Source organism: Falco cherrug, chromosome 3, assembly GCF_023634085.1.
Source record: "Falco cherrug isolate bFalChe1 chromosome 3, bFalChe1.pri, whole genome shotgun sequence".
Classification (NCBI taxonomy): domain Eukaryota; kingdom Metazoa; phylum Chordata; class Aves; order Falconiformes; family Falconidae; genus Falco; species Falco cherrug.
Window position 1 is genome coordinate 52,129,580 of NC_073699.1, and position 16,033 is coordinate 52,145,612.

Below are 16,033 nucleotides of genomic sequence, written 5' to 3' on the forward strand. Positions count from 1 at the left end.
GGGACGTGGCCTAGCCTACGTGTCTGTCAGCTTCTGACTCAAAGGAAGCCAATTCAGTCATTTTCCTCTGTAAAGGACAAAATAATACCAGCTGACAATCTTCTGCAACTCGGTTTGTAACAGGAGCCACTTGGAATCATGAGTATGTTTGAAAAATCTACCTCTAAGCAAATGAAAATGTGAAAGTTTAAGATATATAACCTTGTTCGGTTCACTCTTTTTTGACATTAAAATAATTCCAAATATCCACTGATAGTTCTTCTATCAGCCTTGTACAAGGCAGACTTGTAGTGGTAGCCTTTAAGAGCAAATACTCAGTGACATCTGAGATACCACAACCCTTTTACATAATAACAGTACACTTCATGCTAACATTGAAGAAAAGGCTGAATAGCAGTCCCTCAATAAACATGCCAAATACACGGGTTATATGTTGGGTCGCTAACAGCTATTATGATCTTTTGAGTATATTAATAAACTTTTACAGTCAAAAGGAAAAGAAAATCCGAACCCATTTTCAGGATATTGTGCTGTGAGTGAACACTTACAGGCTAAAACCCTTATAAAGGATTTGTCTGCAGGGAATATGCTAAATCAAGCCCTTTTGAACTTTTGATTAAATAATTGATGCATAATGCAGAATGTATAATATATGCATCTTTTCCCCATAGTTGCCTGGAAACCCATATGGAACGGTACTAGCAGTTCCAGGAGCATTTAGTCTCTAAGTTGCTGGTAAAGACAATGGAACAAAAAAAGTTTTAAAAATCATTAACTCATCTTTCTTTCCATTATTCAGGTACTGCAGGATACCAGAATTAGTAACTTACACAATGGTATCATGAGTCTTGTAATATAGAGTGCTTTTTCTTTTTTTAAAGCTATACCTGTTGGAGCCATGTGAATAATGTAATTCACTATTAGTCAACTGTAAGACTCAGCTTCCATTAAAATCGAAAACAAAGAATACAATTAGCATTTCCAGCCTCTATCTTTCTGTAACAATAGTAAGCAGACCACAGAATATCCAAGACAGTCAACAGAGGAATAAAAATAAGAATTCAAAATGGCAGGTTTTCTTTGCAAATTATATGATTTTTAAGCCAATCACACGGGAGACTGATCACTGAGGGTTTAGAAAAATATGAGAATGCCATGATCACAAATTCAAGAGGCAGATTGCTTCAAACTGCAGCCAAGCAGACCTTTTGCACTTCTTGAGTAGGCAACATTGCTTGTCATTCAGTTTGATTGCTCTGTGACCCAGCCTGAATCTATCCTCTGCTTTATTGCTTCCAAGATGGAGTGAAAAACATGATGAAAATCAACAATGAGAACAGAGCACTAACCATGGAAACCTACAGTGATGAAGGATTAAGTTATTTAATCTAAACAATTCTGTAATTGTGATAATTTGGTGGCTCTGTTCTGATGGTCATCCTGAGAATAAAAGGATGAAGGGCAAGTACAAAACTGTGCAGGCTATACAGTCCTTCAGAGGTAAAAGGCAGGATATTGAGAATGAATGCCTCCTGCCATGGCAGGGATCTTCATGAGATTCTTGCACACTGAGGATACCACCATCGAGTCTTTCTTGTGCACTGCTTCACTTTAGAGAAAATACTGAGTCAAAGAAAGAATGGTTTTATACAACAGTGGCAAGAGGTCTCGTTTAAGTAAAGAGCAGCAGTTGCCAGTTCCTAAACCAGTTAACATACAAAGATAAAACATTTGGTGGCTAAGCATCAACAGGACAGATTAGAACACTTCTGAACATCCTCTAGATTTGTGTTTAGGGAACTTTTTGGATGTGTATGATCAGCGCAGATTTTGTCATGCAGTAGTGAAAGTTGAACCTGGATCTCCTGTTGACTTCTTCAGCCACTAGATAACACAAAGATCACAGCACCATTTCCAGTGTGGAATCAAGACTTTTCATACCCTTTCCTTTTCCTACAAGTACCAGACACTGTGACTTCTCATTTTGTGGTGAATGGCATGTTGAATGGGATGGGATAAAATGATATTTTAATTGTCATCCCAGTATAGAAAAAAAACCCAAAACCAACCCAAACCCCAAACCCTAGTATTTTATTTAGGTTTAATCAAATAATTTTCAGAAAGTGCTTGCTGTCCTGATGGCAGTCAGTCACTCACACAGGCTGATCTCACCATTTGATATCCAAATTGTCAGTTTCTAGGACAAAACCAGTTTCAGCAGCTTGCTGTAGCGTTACAGGAGGTATAAGAGTACAGACGGAAAAAAGTTTTAAGAAAAGCATCTAAAAATAGTGTGTTTACAATAACTGTCACTCACTTCCAGTGGGAAATTATTATATTTCAGGAGGGTGAGAAATTATTCTAACTTAAAATAAATATAAAAAGGCAGATCAGATCAGGGAGGCACCCAAAAGAATCTGTGCAAATTAAGCTGACACACCCACATGCCTCAGCTGTGACTACTTAAAGCCCAGTGGAGGCAGGAGGAAGAGTGGGGTGGAGGAAGAGGAGACTGTTTTGGAAGTTCATGAGGTCTCCACCATAGACATGGTAGCTGCATTCCCTACGTGGCAATAGCTGTACTATAACTTGGATAAAACAATGCAAAAAAACAAAAAACCCAAAAAAACCCCAAAAAACCTCCCCCCCCCAGAAAAACCCAAAACAACAAAAAAATTGTCACTCACCAGAAGAATACTGAAGAAAGAAATAGACACTGAAGCCCTAAGGTGCTGGGACTAAATTGCCAGAGAAACAAGCTCCCTTTTTTTGTCTGCATTAAGTCACTTATTACTATGACCAGCATGCTTTAGATTCAAACTTTCAATTGCCAATGATTTATTCTGATCTCGGGACAGCAGCAAAACATGCTTTTTTCAGCCAGTCATAGAATAATCTCACAACACATTCAGGAAAGTTTGTCAAGGGCAGCAGTAGTTTTCCAGCTGCACAGTTCTGTATTGGTGAGCGATGTTTAACAGCACAACAGTTTTGATTACGGTATGTTGTTATTTTCTACTCCTGCTGCCACCATACCCCAGAGGGAATCTGCATGTGAACATGATATTTCATCTCTGCTTGTTAATCAATTCACTGAAAACCAAGTATTAAAATAAACCAACTGCACAATGATCACTGGGGATAACTATAAATTGTGCTTTTTGGTGGTTCCTGAATACTGGTGAATGTTGCAGAGATGTGCAACTGCTGTCATTGGTTCTTCATGCCTTGTTTTAGGAAAACCTATTATGTTTCCATGTGTGAAAGCTATGAATAAACAGCTGTAAATCAGCCTTGTCAAGATGGCATTTTCCTGGCAGTAAGGGGAGATGAGCAGGAGCCTGTATGGTGGGAATGTGTGCTGACTGCTCCAGTGCACTGGAGGTGAAGTGAATGACAATACCCTGATGTTTGACTTTGAGCAATATTGGTTTGTAGAATTCCCAAGTTCTGCTACTGTTGCAGAAGTCGTAGTGCTCACCTGTAGTTTTTCCATCTCCCTGACACTCTTGCAGTGTGCACTATTTAGGGTAAAGCACATTTAGAAAATTTAGATGATGAAGTCAGCTATTCACAATTTGTACCGTACAGGCTGGAGTAATTGGACAGGCTGGATTGATAGGGTGAGGCCAATTGTATGAGGCTCAACAAGAAGCACCAGGCCCTGCCCTTGGGTCACACCAGCCCCACGCAGCGCTACAGGCTGGGGCAGAGCGGCTGGGAAGTGCCTGGTGGGAAAGGGCCTGGGGGTGCTGGTGGACTCACAGCTGAATGTGAGCCAGCAGTGTGCCCAGGGGCCAAGAAGGCCAACAGCATCCTGGCTTGTGTCAGAACCAGTGTGGCCAGCAGGACTGGGGCAGTGACCGTCCCCCTGCACTGGGCACTGGTGAGGCCGCACCTCGAACACTGTGTTCAGGTTTGGGCCCCTCACTGCGAGGGGGACACTGAGGGGCTGGAGCGTGTCCAGGGAAGGGCAGCGGGGCTGGTGAAGGGGCTGGAGCACAAGGCTTATGAGGAGCAGCTGAGGGAACGGGCTGTTTAGCCTGGAGAGGAGGAGGCTGAGGGAGACCCCATTGCTCTCTGCAGCTCCCTGACAGGAGGTTGTAGCCGGGTGGGGGTCGGTCTCTTCTTCCAGATAACTAGTGACAGGACAAGAGAAAACAGCCTGAAGTTGCACCAGGAGAGGTTTAGATTGTATATTAGGAAAAAATTCTTCACTGAAAGAGTGGTCAAGCATTGGAACAGCTGCCCAGGGAGGTGGTGGAATCACCATCCCTGGAGGTGTTTTAAAAATGCGTAGATGTGGTGCTTAGCAACATGGTTTAGCGATGGACCTGGCAGTCCTGCGTTAATGGTTGAACTTGATGATCTCAAAGGTCTTTTCTAACCTAAGAGATTCTGTGATTCTAGTCTATGATTCTATTACATGTTTCTATAAAGACGTAGCGTGTTTGATCAGATTTCTGCACCTGTTTCCTATCTGCTTTTATTATCCCAGATAATGAAATTAAACCTCAAATGATTAGGGTGCTGCTGTTTCCAAGACTATACCCAGTAGAGCAGCCACCGTCAGCTCACACTTGCTTTACATTCTGAGATTTGAAGATGACGTAACCATGAGCAGTGCTTCCTCTGGGGTTTGTCTGTCCAAGAGTCTGCATTCATTTGGAATTATTTATACCCAAATCTCAAGATCTTCTCAAAAATTCTTTAGAATTTGATTTTTTTCCTTTTTTTTTTTACAGAAGAGTCATCTACATCTTGGACAGCAAGCCAAAGCCAGCAGTGTGCCCTGGTGGCCAAGAGGGCCAATGGGATCCTGGGGTGCATCTGAGGACCGTGGCCAGCAGGTGGAGGGAGGCTGTCCTCCCCCTCTGCTCTGCCCTGGTGAGGCCCTATCTGGAGTGCTGTGTCCAGTTCTGGGCTCCCCAGTTCAGGAGAAACAGGGAACTACTGGAGAGGGCCCAGCAGAGGGCTACAAAGATGGTGAGGGGGCTGGAGCATCTCCCTTGTGAGGAAAGGCTGAGGGAGCTGGGCCTCTTCAGCCTGGAGAAAACTGAGAGGGAAACTTAGCAATGCATATAAATATTTTAAGGGTGAGTGTCAAGAGGATGGGGCCAGGCTTTTTTCAGTGGTGTCCAGTGACAGGACAGGGGGCAATGAGCACAAACTGAAACACAAGTAGTTCCTTCTGAATATGAGGAAGAACTTCTTTACCTTGAAGGTGACAGAGCCCTGGCACAGGCTGCCCAGAGAGGCTGTGGAGTCTCCTTCTCTGGAGACATTCAAAACCCGCCTGGACATCATTTTGTGCAACCTGCTGTAGGAGAACCTGCTTTAGCAAGGGGTTGCACTAGATGATCTCCAGAGGTCCCTTCCAACCTTGACCATTCTGTGATCCTGTGTTAGTATGTATAACTAAGGTAAAGACTATTGCTATATGAGTTCTGCAAAGTAATAAGCAAGTAGCCTGCAATCATCTCTTTCTATATCCACCACATCCTTGAAGGTACCTACATTACTGACAGTTTCTCTTTTCATTACTTCCAGTTTCAGAAATTATCAGGAGAAACAGAGAAGCATAAAATGAGTCTATATTCATGGTGCACTAATATAACTTCCCAGCTTTTAGGATTTCTGCATGTAGAATTTTGTGGGTCTCTTCTTTTGGGATTTTTTCCCATGTTTGGGCACTTGGTAGATTCAGATGTGCGCCAACAACAATTTTTAAATACTGTTATTTATGTGTAATGTTAACATAGGCATAGGGGAATCTTAAATTTGCAGGAATTCTTTGAAAGATAATATTAGAGCTTTTTCAGATTTATCTATTCTCTGCCTTGAAGCTCTTGCCTAGAAGCTCTGCCTTGCACAGCCATTGCCTGAAATCACATCATGTGAATGAATGACTTCTTTTCCCACTAATAAAAGAAAGCCATCTGGGAGAGCAGTAGTCGACCAGAAACAACCAGAAGAATCTGTACTTGATGGTGAAAAGATGCATGTACTTGAGCCCATTCCAGAGCAACAGGCATTATTGCTTAAGTTGCGCAGAAACCAATTCTTAGGGTGACATTTTAAGTTCCTCCATTTTTTTTTCTTCAGAGGAGATTGATATAGTATAAGTCTTGATACGAGACCAGCAAATCATTTCTCCTAGGTTATCAAGGGCAACTAGAAGGCAAGCACTGTCCATGAGCAACTTGGCACGAGCTGGTAAACTGAAGGGTATGTGTATATGTGTATTTGTTCCCTATGAAGAGAAACAACAGTTCCACAAAAGCAGATTGCAGTTGATAAATAAGAAGAACAAAGTTAAGATTAACAACCAATATTTTTAGCCAGCCAGCCACTCCCAAGAATGAAGCTATTGCACCCTTAGGTTTTTTCATTTGCTTTTATATACAGTTATCAAAGCAATTACTGTTAAGATTTTGCTGTCACTGTCAACCTAATTGGATACTTTTGTGACCTCAGACTGTTGTATTCTGTTACCATGAAAATGAAGTGAAAATTTCATCCTCTTAAATATAAAATTTATAAAAATAAAATAAACAACTGAATGCAACATCATAGTGTCTTTCAACACACTTCCTCTTGAATGGGAGAAGCCAGCTGCTGGGCAGGTACTAAATCCCTCCTGGGTTTTGTGTCCCGCAGCCTGCTTATAATGTGATACTAATCCTTCAATTCTACTTCAGCTAAACACATATTAAAAACATGATAAATGTTCTGCAGAAATAATTGAACGACCTGCTCTGTAGTTAATAAGCCAAAAAATACTCTCCAAAGTCTTTTCCACCACAACTTGGCCTCTCCAGTAGGTTTGGACAGCATAAGCTAAACACTTCCATAACGCAGCTAGATGTAACCCCAAAACTAGGAACTCTCTCCAGGGTGGTTAATCTCTATCTGCAGTGAACGTTCTTAACATACTTACCACTGCGCATAGCATAAACGTAGACAGACTATCATTCTAGTTTAGATACGAAGACTTAAAAAACTTGTTTTCTCTGCATTAGTTGTCTCCCTACTGCCACTGATGACAAGCGTTCCCTTGGTTAGAATTTTTTTTTTGTCTTGGTGTGGAAAGGTCCAGTAAAACACACAGACCAAAACCTACCATTCTAAGTATTTGCATACTGTTTTGGATGGAGAAAAAAGGATACACTCCATTACAGATTTTATATGTATTTCCCCTTTAAAGTTCACAGCAGGTGACTGTGATAATAGAAACTGCAGCTGTAAAGGAAGAAAGACTGAATCTCAGAAGAAACATTTAAAAAGTCACTAATCAAGTGGGAAACCTCTCAAGAATGAAGTCTAGAAGGTGGAAGACAGACATGCAGAGATCAGAAGCAAGTTCACCCTCTTAGAAGATGTCTCTAGCTGGCCTTCTGGAGAAAACGGGGCTGACTGACATTGCACTTCACTTGCTGCACCCCAGATAGACAAGGACTAAAACCACCATTCCTTCTCATGGAGTTCCTACAAAAGCATTTAATTTTCAGGATCTTGCTGGAACCCACAGGTGTTATTTTACAAGAAAACTGGAGAGTGTAGTTAATATACTTATTAATTAAAGCTGTGGCCTGCATCACAACTCACCCTTCTGTGACTGAATCACTGGCATGCTTGAGACAAGTTCCTTATATAAAAAGGTTAATATTTAAAATGTGCCTAGGCACTCTGATTAGTGTCCTTCACAGTGCTGGATCAAACAGCCCCAGTTTGTGACTGATGTGAAGGACAGACTGGGGAGTGTGGTGGAAAGCTAGTAACAATGGTATATTAAAAAGCGCTGACATACTTACAGTTGCATTTCTTCTGAACAAATCTAAGCTTGCATGCTGTTCGGTAGGTGGACAAACGAATGCGATCCAGATCTTGAGCCCCTAGTGCAAGAGAATAACAGCAACATTTGTATGGAATATGACCTGTGCCTATCTTTGCTAGCAGGGAAGCCAAAGAGGACACATGAGCGGACTCTGTTCAATAATTTTTAAGGCACTCCCCTTTGCAGGGAGTAGAGAGGGGTGAGGAGAAAGGAGGGGAATGGTAGGAGCTACAGTGTTAAAAGACTTTTATAAAGGAAGGCAAGGAATAGTCAGCCCACTGTGTCTGTCACTTTGAAGAACAATCTGGTCAAGCTGCAGGCTAAAAGACACACTGGCCAGGCTCCAACAGCAGGGAAAACCTCCATCTAATTTTAATATTTAACAACAAAGCTCATATCAAATATCTTTGGCTGACATGCCAGATCAGAACAAGGTATTGCCGGCAAGCCAAATGAGAAAAAATATCATGCCATCACAAAAAGACATGCCAATCTGCAGAAGGGGACAAAAATAATGCAAAGGGTGTGAGGCCTTTCTCCATTTTGCAGAGCTATGTCCTCTGCAACAGAGACCTCAAAGGGTCAGCTTTATGCTTCACACATAGCTTGGCCCTGGCTGCTGCAACTTAAAAGATCTGGCAACATTTCCAAAGCAGCTGTTGAGGAGATGGGTATAAACTGACTGGTAGCTACTTCACATACAAGTGCAGTACAGAGGGACCAGGATGGGGGCAGAACCTGGCACAGTGTCTTTAGGGCTCCTGCTGCTGTGTACCACTCATAACACTTCCCCAAATCCTCAAAATGTAGATGAAGAGATTGTGATTTAAATCTTTCTCCTTCCTGGCTGGTATGTCTTACATAAAAAAAGGGTTGCCTCATAGCTACAACATGGACTATGAAATACATGACTGGTTATTAATTTTACCACACATTTAATGGAAACGTATTAAATTAGTTGGCCCTGTAACAGCAGTAAAACCTGTTCTATTCAGTTAGGCAAGGTACCAAGTTACAAAAAACAGAGCTTCTTAAGGAACTGTCTGCATGAAACACATCCAAACAAGGTACAATCGGGCTGGAAGAGGAGTGGAGTATATCCCTGCTTTTACATATGTTTCCCAAATGCTTTCTTTAAGATTCCTCCTGACGTTATTAGATCGGCTGCTCAGCTGCACTGTTTGTACATATGGCTATGTCAGCATTGTTCACTCACACTTTCTTAAAAAACCTCCCGGACCCAAATTTTTCAAGTGTGCTCTGACCTGCAAGTTGCGAATGAGAATGATACTCTCCTCTCTCCCCTCTCCCCAAACTCTGCTCTTTTCCTGACTGGATTCCCCCACACTGAGTTCCCAGGGATCCCAGCTACTCCCTTTTGCCAGTTGGCTGTCTTAACACCATCTGCTCCTGGGAGAAGCTACCCGTAACTACTTAACATCAGGTCTGGAAAGATTTTTTATTCTTTTCATCATGTGCTTTATTGTTAAATTAGACAGGTTTTTCTCTCCTCTATTAGAATCTCATTGACAGCTTTTGGAAAACTTCTTTACTGGCAACACTTGTAACACTAAGTCTTAACATTTTTAATAGGACTGATGAGTAATATGAATTTAACTTTCTCCTTCTTTAGTGAAAGCCACTAATAAAATCTTCCAATGCCCCTTTACAAAACTTCAGCCTTTTAATGTAAAGATTCAAAGCAAAGAAAGACTGGCTCGTTGAGCTCCCAAGGTTGCAGTGTTAATCCTAAACAAACAAATTTGTAGGCAATAGTGTTGCTTTTTTTTCTTTTCTATTTGCACACACAGCGGATGGTATTACTTTGATACTATTTTGGGAGCAGGTGTTTTTGCTGATAAAATCCCTGGAACAGACAATTTAATTTTATCATCATTCATATTTTGCCACAGTCAGAGATCCATTTGTCAATTTCTGTAGAAAAGTGAATTTACTTACACGGAGAGTCCTGAAAAGCAAGTGGAAATAGTGCAGGACTGAGCACGGTAAATGAGACTATGAATTTGTAACTTGCCTACAGGATTGCCAGTGGCCTCTCCCTCCTTTTGCTCGCTGCCAGTGATTCGCTGTTTCCTTTGAACATGCTCACCTCATGTAACACTGTGTGTTTGCAGTTTGCAAAAATAATAAAGGGATACATTTCAAGCTTTGGCTGCTGTTTTCTTGCTGGATTATATGTGCCTGCAGCACAACAGCGATGTATGTTTTGAACTCTCTTCATCAGGCCAGATATACCTGAGCATGTCAGGTAAGACTAAGAGAAGCCTAGTGATTTGACATCCAATGGTGCATTTTGAGATATAAGACACAATTTAAGTTTTAACCACAGGACTTTAAAGAAGATGATATTGACTATGATACTAATTCACAAAGGTTTGTAATCTGGAACTAGAAAGATGCCTCTGCGGAAGAAAGAAAACAAAAAAGTCAAGCTAAACTTCTTTAAAACATTGGGAAAATCACATATTGGCACAAATCTAAAGTGAGAGTCAAATCCATCTATTGCTTGTTTAGAACAAATTTCCTACTTAAAAAGGCAGGAAAAGTTGGAATATTTCTTGCTGTCTTGTGTAGTCTGGAACATGACCCACTTCATACAAGTATTGTGGGGTTTTAATCAGACTTGCAGATATGACTGCAGGAACCTAAAACACTGGCAGAGTCCTCTGTGTTATGAATTTTCTTCCTCTTACATCTGCAGGTTATGGAGTTTAACTTTTTACCGTAAGTTTATGCCTGTTACGTTAAGAAGTTTCACATGGCCCACAGCATGTAGGGCATGTGGAGCACATGTTTTTTGTTAAACATGGATCATGTGGGCTCGCACACAGCTGAGGGCACCTCAATGTAATGCCAGGATGAGCTTCTGTTTCGGTGAAGCACACCCTTTACACACACAGGATTCCAAGCGACTTTCAAAATGCAAAATTCAGTGTTTTATTAATATGGACATTTATTTGCCTAAAACATATTTAGTTTTTCACAAAGACTTAATATTTCCCCGTTTTTACCTAGTTGGAACCCAGTTCTCTGTGTGCATGTGTAGTATGAGGAGGAAGGGAGGCTGGCAAATAGAAAAAGGAAAGCACACGTGAGATAAACTGACTCAAGTAAATATGTCATAATACTAAAATGTGAAAGAAAAAATAGTAGACAATAACTATTTGTGTACAGTGCAGGGAAAATAGTCCCTTCTCTCCCTTCAATTGCTGAGTGTAAATTTTCCCAACACCTCCTTAACTCCTCCAAAACAACCCGACAGCAAAACAGCCTTCAAAACTGTGGGAACAAACCATAAATCCTCCAGCAAAGTCTTAAGCAATTATCTTCCATTTTAGGAATATTTCAAACTCACTGAAGTTAATGGAAGTTGTGCTATCGACTTTAGCTGATACAAACTCAAGTTCTCTCTATAGTTCTAAATAAAAGTATAGTATGTTCTAATAATGGATAAATGCATCATCCTTTTTTCTTGCTTTTTTTTTTTTTTCTTTTCCTTCTAGCCAAAGAACAACCCCTCTCTCCACTGGTCTGAGATATTGTACGCAAGGGACAAGAGAAATACCCACCTGAGTTACAACAGCAAGCCTTGTATGATACTGAAATAATTACAGGGCACAACAGAGCTAGCGGACACAGTGGAACAGGCCAAGACTGTCCTCAGCACGCAATCTGAATGAGAAATCCTTAATTTGGAGACTCAGGAGAACAGGTGTAGGGCATTCAGTCACCCCTGGACTCACCCCTGGAGAACAGTCCTAAGCACACCTAATTCACCAGCGCGGACCTGGCCTTTCAGTGTGCACAGCTGCTCAAGTCCCAGCAATGCTCATCTTAGTCTTCCCCCAACGACGGGGGAGATGTTCTGTCGTTGTTTACTATGTTGCAGGGGACAAATAATAGGAAGCTTAGTATTGTATTAGTATTGTATCGTCTATTACAGACAGAACTTAGGTAAACCTAGTAACAAGGTGACAGTCCCAAACTTCATACGTAACAGAAATTCCTTGACAAATGGTGCATTGCTTGTAAGAGAATTGAGAGATGACTGTCGAGAACTGCAGGATCATTGTTATAGTACATCCCTGACACACTATTCTGCAGGGAACACAAAGCTTCACTAGAAACTATAAAAAATGTGCTCAAGTGGAGTATGATAGAGTCCCTGTACTGTGCCTGGCTGGGATGGAGTTAACTTCCTTTATTGCACGCTGCTAAAAAAGTGTTTATCACACACTGATGTTTTAGCTATTGCTGAACAGTGCTTGCAGAGCATCCAGGCCTTTTTGTTTCCCACTCTGTTCCCCCCAGAGTCAGCTGGGGGTGGGCAAGAGGTTAGGAGAGACACAGCCAGGACAGATGACCCCACCTGGCCAAAAGGACAGTCCATAATATATCACGTCATGCTCAGCAATAAAACTGGGGTAGCAAAAGAAGGGGGTGGGAAGTTTTGTCTTCCAAGGTAGACATTGCTCGGAGACAGTCTATGCATCAATGAATGAGTGACCACCTTTGCATCACTTGTTTCTTGTGGTAATTTTTTTTCTCTCTTTACGTCACTTAATCATCTATCTTTATCTCAAACCATGAGTTTTCTTGCTTTTGCTCTCCCTGTATTCTCTCCCACCCCACTGAGGGCTGGTTCAGGATTAAGGAAGTGGTTGTGTGGGTGCTTAGCAGCCAGCTGGGGACAATTCACTACAGATACCCCCACTAAAAGATGTCGCCTTTCGGAGACCTTTATCCCTCTTCATTGCTACCTGTGCATTGCAGCATTTGTGTCTCAAGAAGCTACTGATTAAATAATACAATTACAAAATCTGATGTAGAAAATCCCTCTCTTCTGCTTTTTGGTCAAATCAGCCCATTTTCCTGTAGTTTTGGACTCATAATAAACCATTTGTGAAATGGAGGTATCAGTTACTTGAGGTGGAAAGCTTGCATAAATTTTACTGACACTGCATTGCAACCGGCTTCGTTTATCTCTGTGAAACATTTCTAGTACTTACGCATTTCTGCAAACAGCTGCCTTCTTTCTGCCATGGTATTTCCTCTTTTCCCACAATCTTCAATCATTCTGGAAGACAAAATCATGTTAAAATACTGAGTATTATTCCCAGACTGAACATAAGTACATAAGCATCCACAATTGATCCTAGAGAACCTTTGAGGCTGGCTGGTGCTCCATGTGTACCCAATACCTTTTGCCAGCCTCTCTGTGGCATGGTTTGCAAGGAAGCTGGTCCCCAAGTTGTCCTCCATTCCCTAGACTCTGCTTACAAGCATTTGTTTTCCCTCTCTCTCTCTCTCTCCCCCAAAGGCAATGTTCAGTTTTTCTGCTTGATGTAACTAACTGACTTACGTAACACAAGCTCTGAAATTCATTTTAGGTTTTGTCAAGTAAGGAATCTTCTGTTTAAACTATGTAAGAAAGAGGAAATCACTCAAGATTCAGATGTTATTTTGTAATTTAGAAAATACCTTTCTAGCCAGTTCTGGGTAGAGGGGACAAAAAAATAACACAACAGCAACTAAATCTCTACTCCACAACATAACACCCTCTATTTACTCAAGCAAATATACTCCAAATATTCATTCAAATTCAGGACAGTACGACTCTGATTACATGAGTAAAAAACTCAGAAGTAAGAATATATTTTCCTTCAGTTTTAAGATCTAAAAATCTTCAGAATATTTTGAAGAGCACTACTGCTGGATAGAGCACAGAGAAGAGACAACTTCCTTCAAAGCCAGCATTCAAACCATAACAGATGGCTATTGTTGTTGTTGTTATTAGTATTACTTTATTTGAATTATTAAACTGTTCTCATCTAAACGCACGGGTTTTACCTTTTCCTGATTCTCCTCCCCTTCCCACCAGGGTGGGGGCAGGGCGGGGAGTGAGCAAGCAGCTGCATGGTACCTATTTGCCAGCTGGGATTAAACCACGGCAGCTCACTACAACGTCAATATGTTAGACATAAGGCTGTGAAAGGCTGTGACAACTTTATTTAAACTTCAGCAGCACTCAAAAAATGAAACCAGTGTCAGCATCACTACTTCCTATGGATAACTCCTAGCAAACCAACATCCTTTCCTCCCTGACAAGTCTGGTTAGGGCTTCTGACCTGCATTTTAATCTGCATCCTTATCTCAACTAGACTGTGTAACATAACATTGGAACATCCGGGATATATATAAAGGAGATGATCTGCAGAGACCTGCAATTCAAAATATTCTACTGTATCCCATAGCAAACCCGCATATGTATATAACGGGAAGGGTAAAAGTACTGGATGCTGCAGTCTACCATCACCAAAGGACTTAGGATAGAAACCCAGTTTCCTTTTACTTCTTGAGGAAAGAAAGGCAATCACGTAAGAGGTGTTTTGTTGTCTGTGGGTTTTTTCCTTTCAAAATGCACTGTTCAAATGAAGTGGTGGCACATTATAACTGCCTTTTCCAAACAGCCTATTCAGTTCTCAGAGTACTGATAAAGGTTCTGCTAAAGTGCTGTCTACGGTGGACATTTTGTGATGTGAGCAGCAGTGCCACTAGGAAGTGGACAAAGAGTACAGCTGCAGCCTGTTTGCAGGGACATTCAAGTTCACCCTTATGCTCTAACTTGGCTGGGAGTGATACAGATGCGTGTAGCATGACGTTAAGTCTCAGCTAACGTATCCTGCCTTTGTGCAGAGATACCAGGTTTCAGTAGAGTGCTTTACAGAAGTGGCCACACAGCCTCTGATCTAGAGGTAGCTGGTGGATTGCTAGCTTAAATGTGTCAGGGAAGACTCATACCCACCTGCAAAATGAGATATATCTCAAGATATGCCAGACCCAGCCTGCATCCTACTTAGACAGCAGACAGTAATACCTTTTGTGCCTGGATTAGCCTTAAATCTCTGCCCATCAAAGATGAAAAATGATGTAATCCCACTAACTCCAGCTTGAGTTCCCCACTCCTTCCTGTTTCTAATCAAACTCATAGTAGGAAACAAATTTGCCATGGTAAATGACCATATCTCTTAGGACAGGTGGCTTCATAAAACCCTTTGAAAAGATAGCAGACAGCTGAGTGAATAATTCAGAGCAAATACAATTTTAGATTGTTTTATTATTTGTAGAGCGGGACACAGGCCACCATAATTTTCCCTGACTTCTCCTGCCCTCAGAATTATTCTACAAACAATATGCAACTGTTTTCCAGACTATATAGTGTTCATATTAATTGACTAAGATTGGGTTATTGTGATTTTGGCACAAGGATCACATCATCTTCTTTCAGTTTCTTGATACAATTTACACTTAATTCTTACAGATTTTTCTCCATTTATTAATTTGCTGTTTAAATTCCACCAATGTTCTCTAACATAAGTGAAATAATCACTGGTCTCACAGTGACTGCTGCAAACTTTATTGAAAACAGAAGGGGTGCAACTTTGTTTGCCCTTCCCTCATACTACCTCTTGGAGAAAAACATTCCTTAGCTATTGCTTTTAAATATCTACAGAGCATCCACTGGAATGTGGCTCACCTGTGACCTTATTCACCACCTGTAAGAATTTTCCCAGTCAAAATTAAGTAAAAAAAGGAATTTTTCAAATAATGCAAATTGTACAGCAAGTTCTCCACTTCCCCCGGAGAGCCCATTCCTACAAGGTCCTTTCAGTGGGGTAAAAATCATTAACTGCTTTTCCCTTTCCTGCAATTCATCCTCCCCTTACTTTTACTGATGTTTATATCTCCTTACATAAAACGTTCCCCAGACTTGATCATAATTTTTCAGAATGTCCCATTATCTACTGAAACTGAATCACCCTTTTTACTGCTGGGGCTTATGGGGATTACCACGCCTGACAAATAACTTTTATATTTATACACACACAACTCAGGCTTCCTTTGAGAGGGAAGAAACTTTGGTTTTATATTTTTAAGACTCTCAATGCACTAGATATTTTGCAGTTTTGAAAACAGGCTTCATACCAAATGACAAAACAGTAAAATCCTCTGCAACAGGGTACAGGACATTAAGCTAATGAGAGCATCAGTGGTGGCAGTATTTTCAGATAGGTATCTTCTATCCCTCCTTCACATCTTTTCCTGACAGAAGGAAACTGATAGATGATACTCATCAATATTGTTATTTTTGAGTTACCATTCATAGTAATTCAC

The 16,033-nt window shown here is 41.0% G+C and overlaps 1 protein-coding gene across 7 annotated transcripts in view; it reads right to left on the reverse strand.

Moving 5' to 3' along the window:
• Positions 1-16,033, reverse strand: part of DTNA (dystrobrevin alpha) — a 234,294-nt gene that overhangs the window by 89,299 nt on the left and 128,962 nt on the right. For 6 of the 7 annotated variants that reach the window (XM_055705134.1, XM_055705132.1, XM_055705133.1 and 3 more), the window contains exons 2-3: positions 12,868-12,935; positions 7,815-7,895 (exon numbers count right to left, since the gene is read on the reverse strand). In XM_055705134.1, the coding sequence (XP_055561109.1) occupies positions 7,815-7,895; positions 12,868-12,934 (148 nt within the window). In that variant the 5' untranslated portion in view covers position 12,935. Of the gene's footprint in view, positions 1-7,814; positions 7,896-12,867; positions 12,953-16,033 lie in introns of those variants that run through there. The other variant, XM_055705139.1, reaches the window with a different exon arrangement.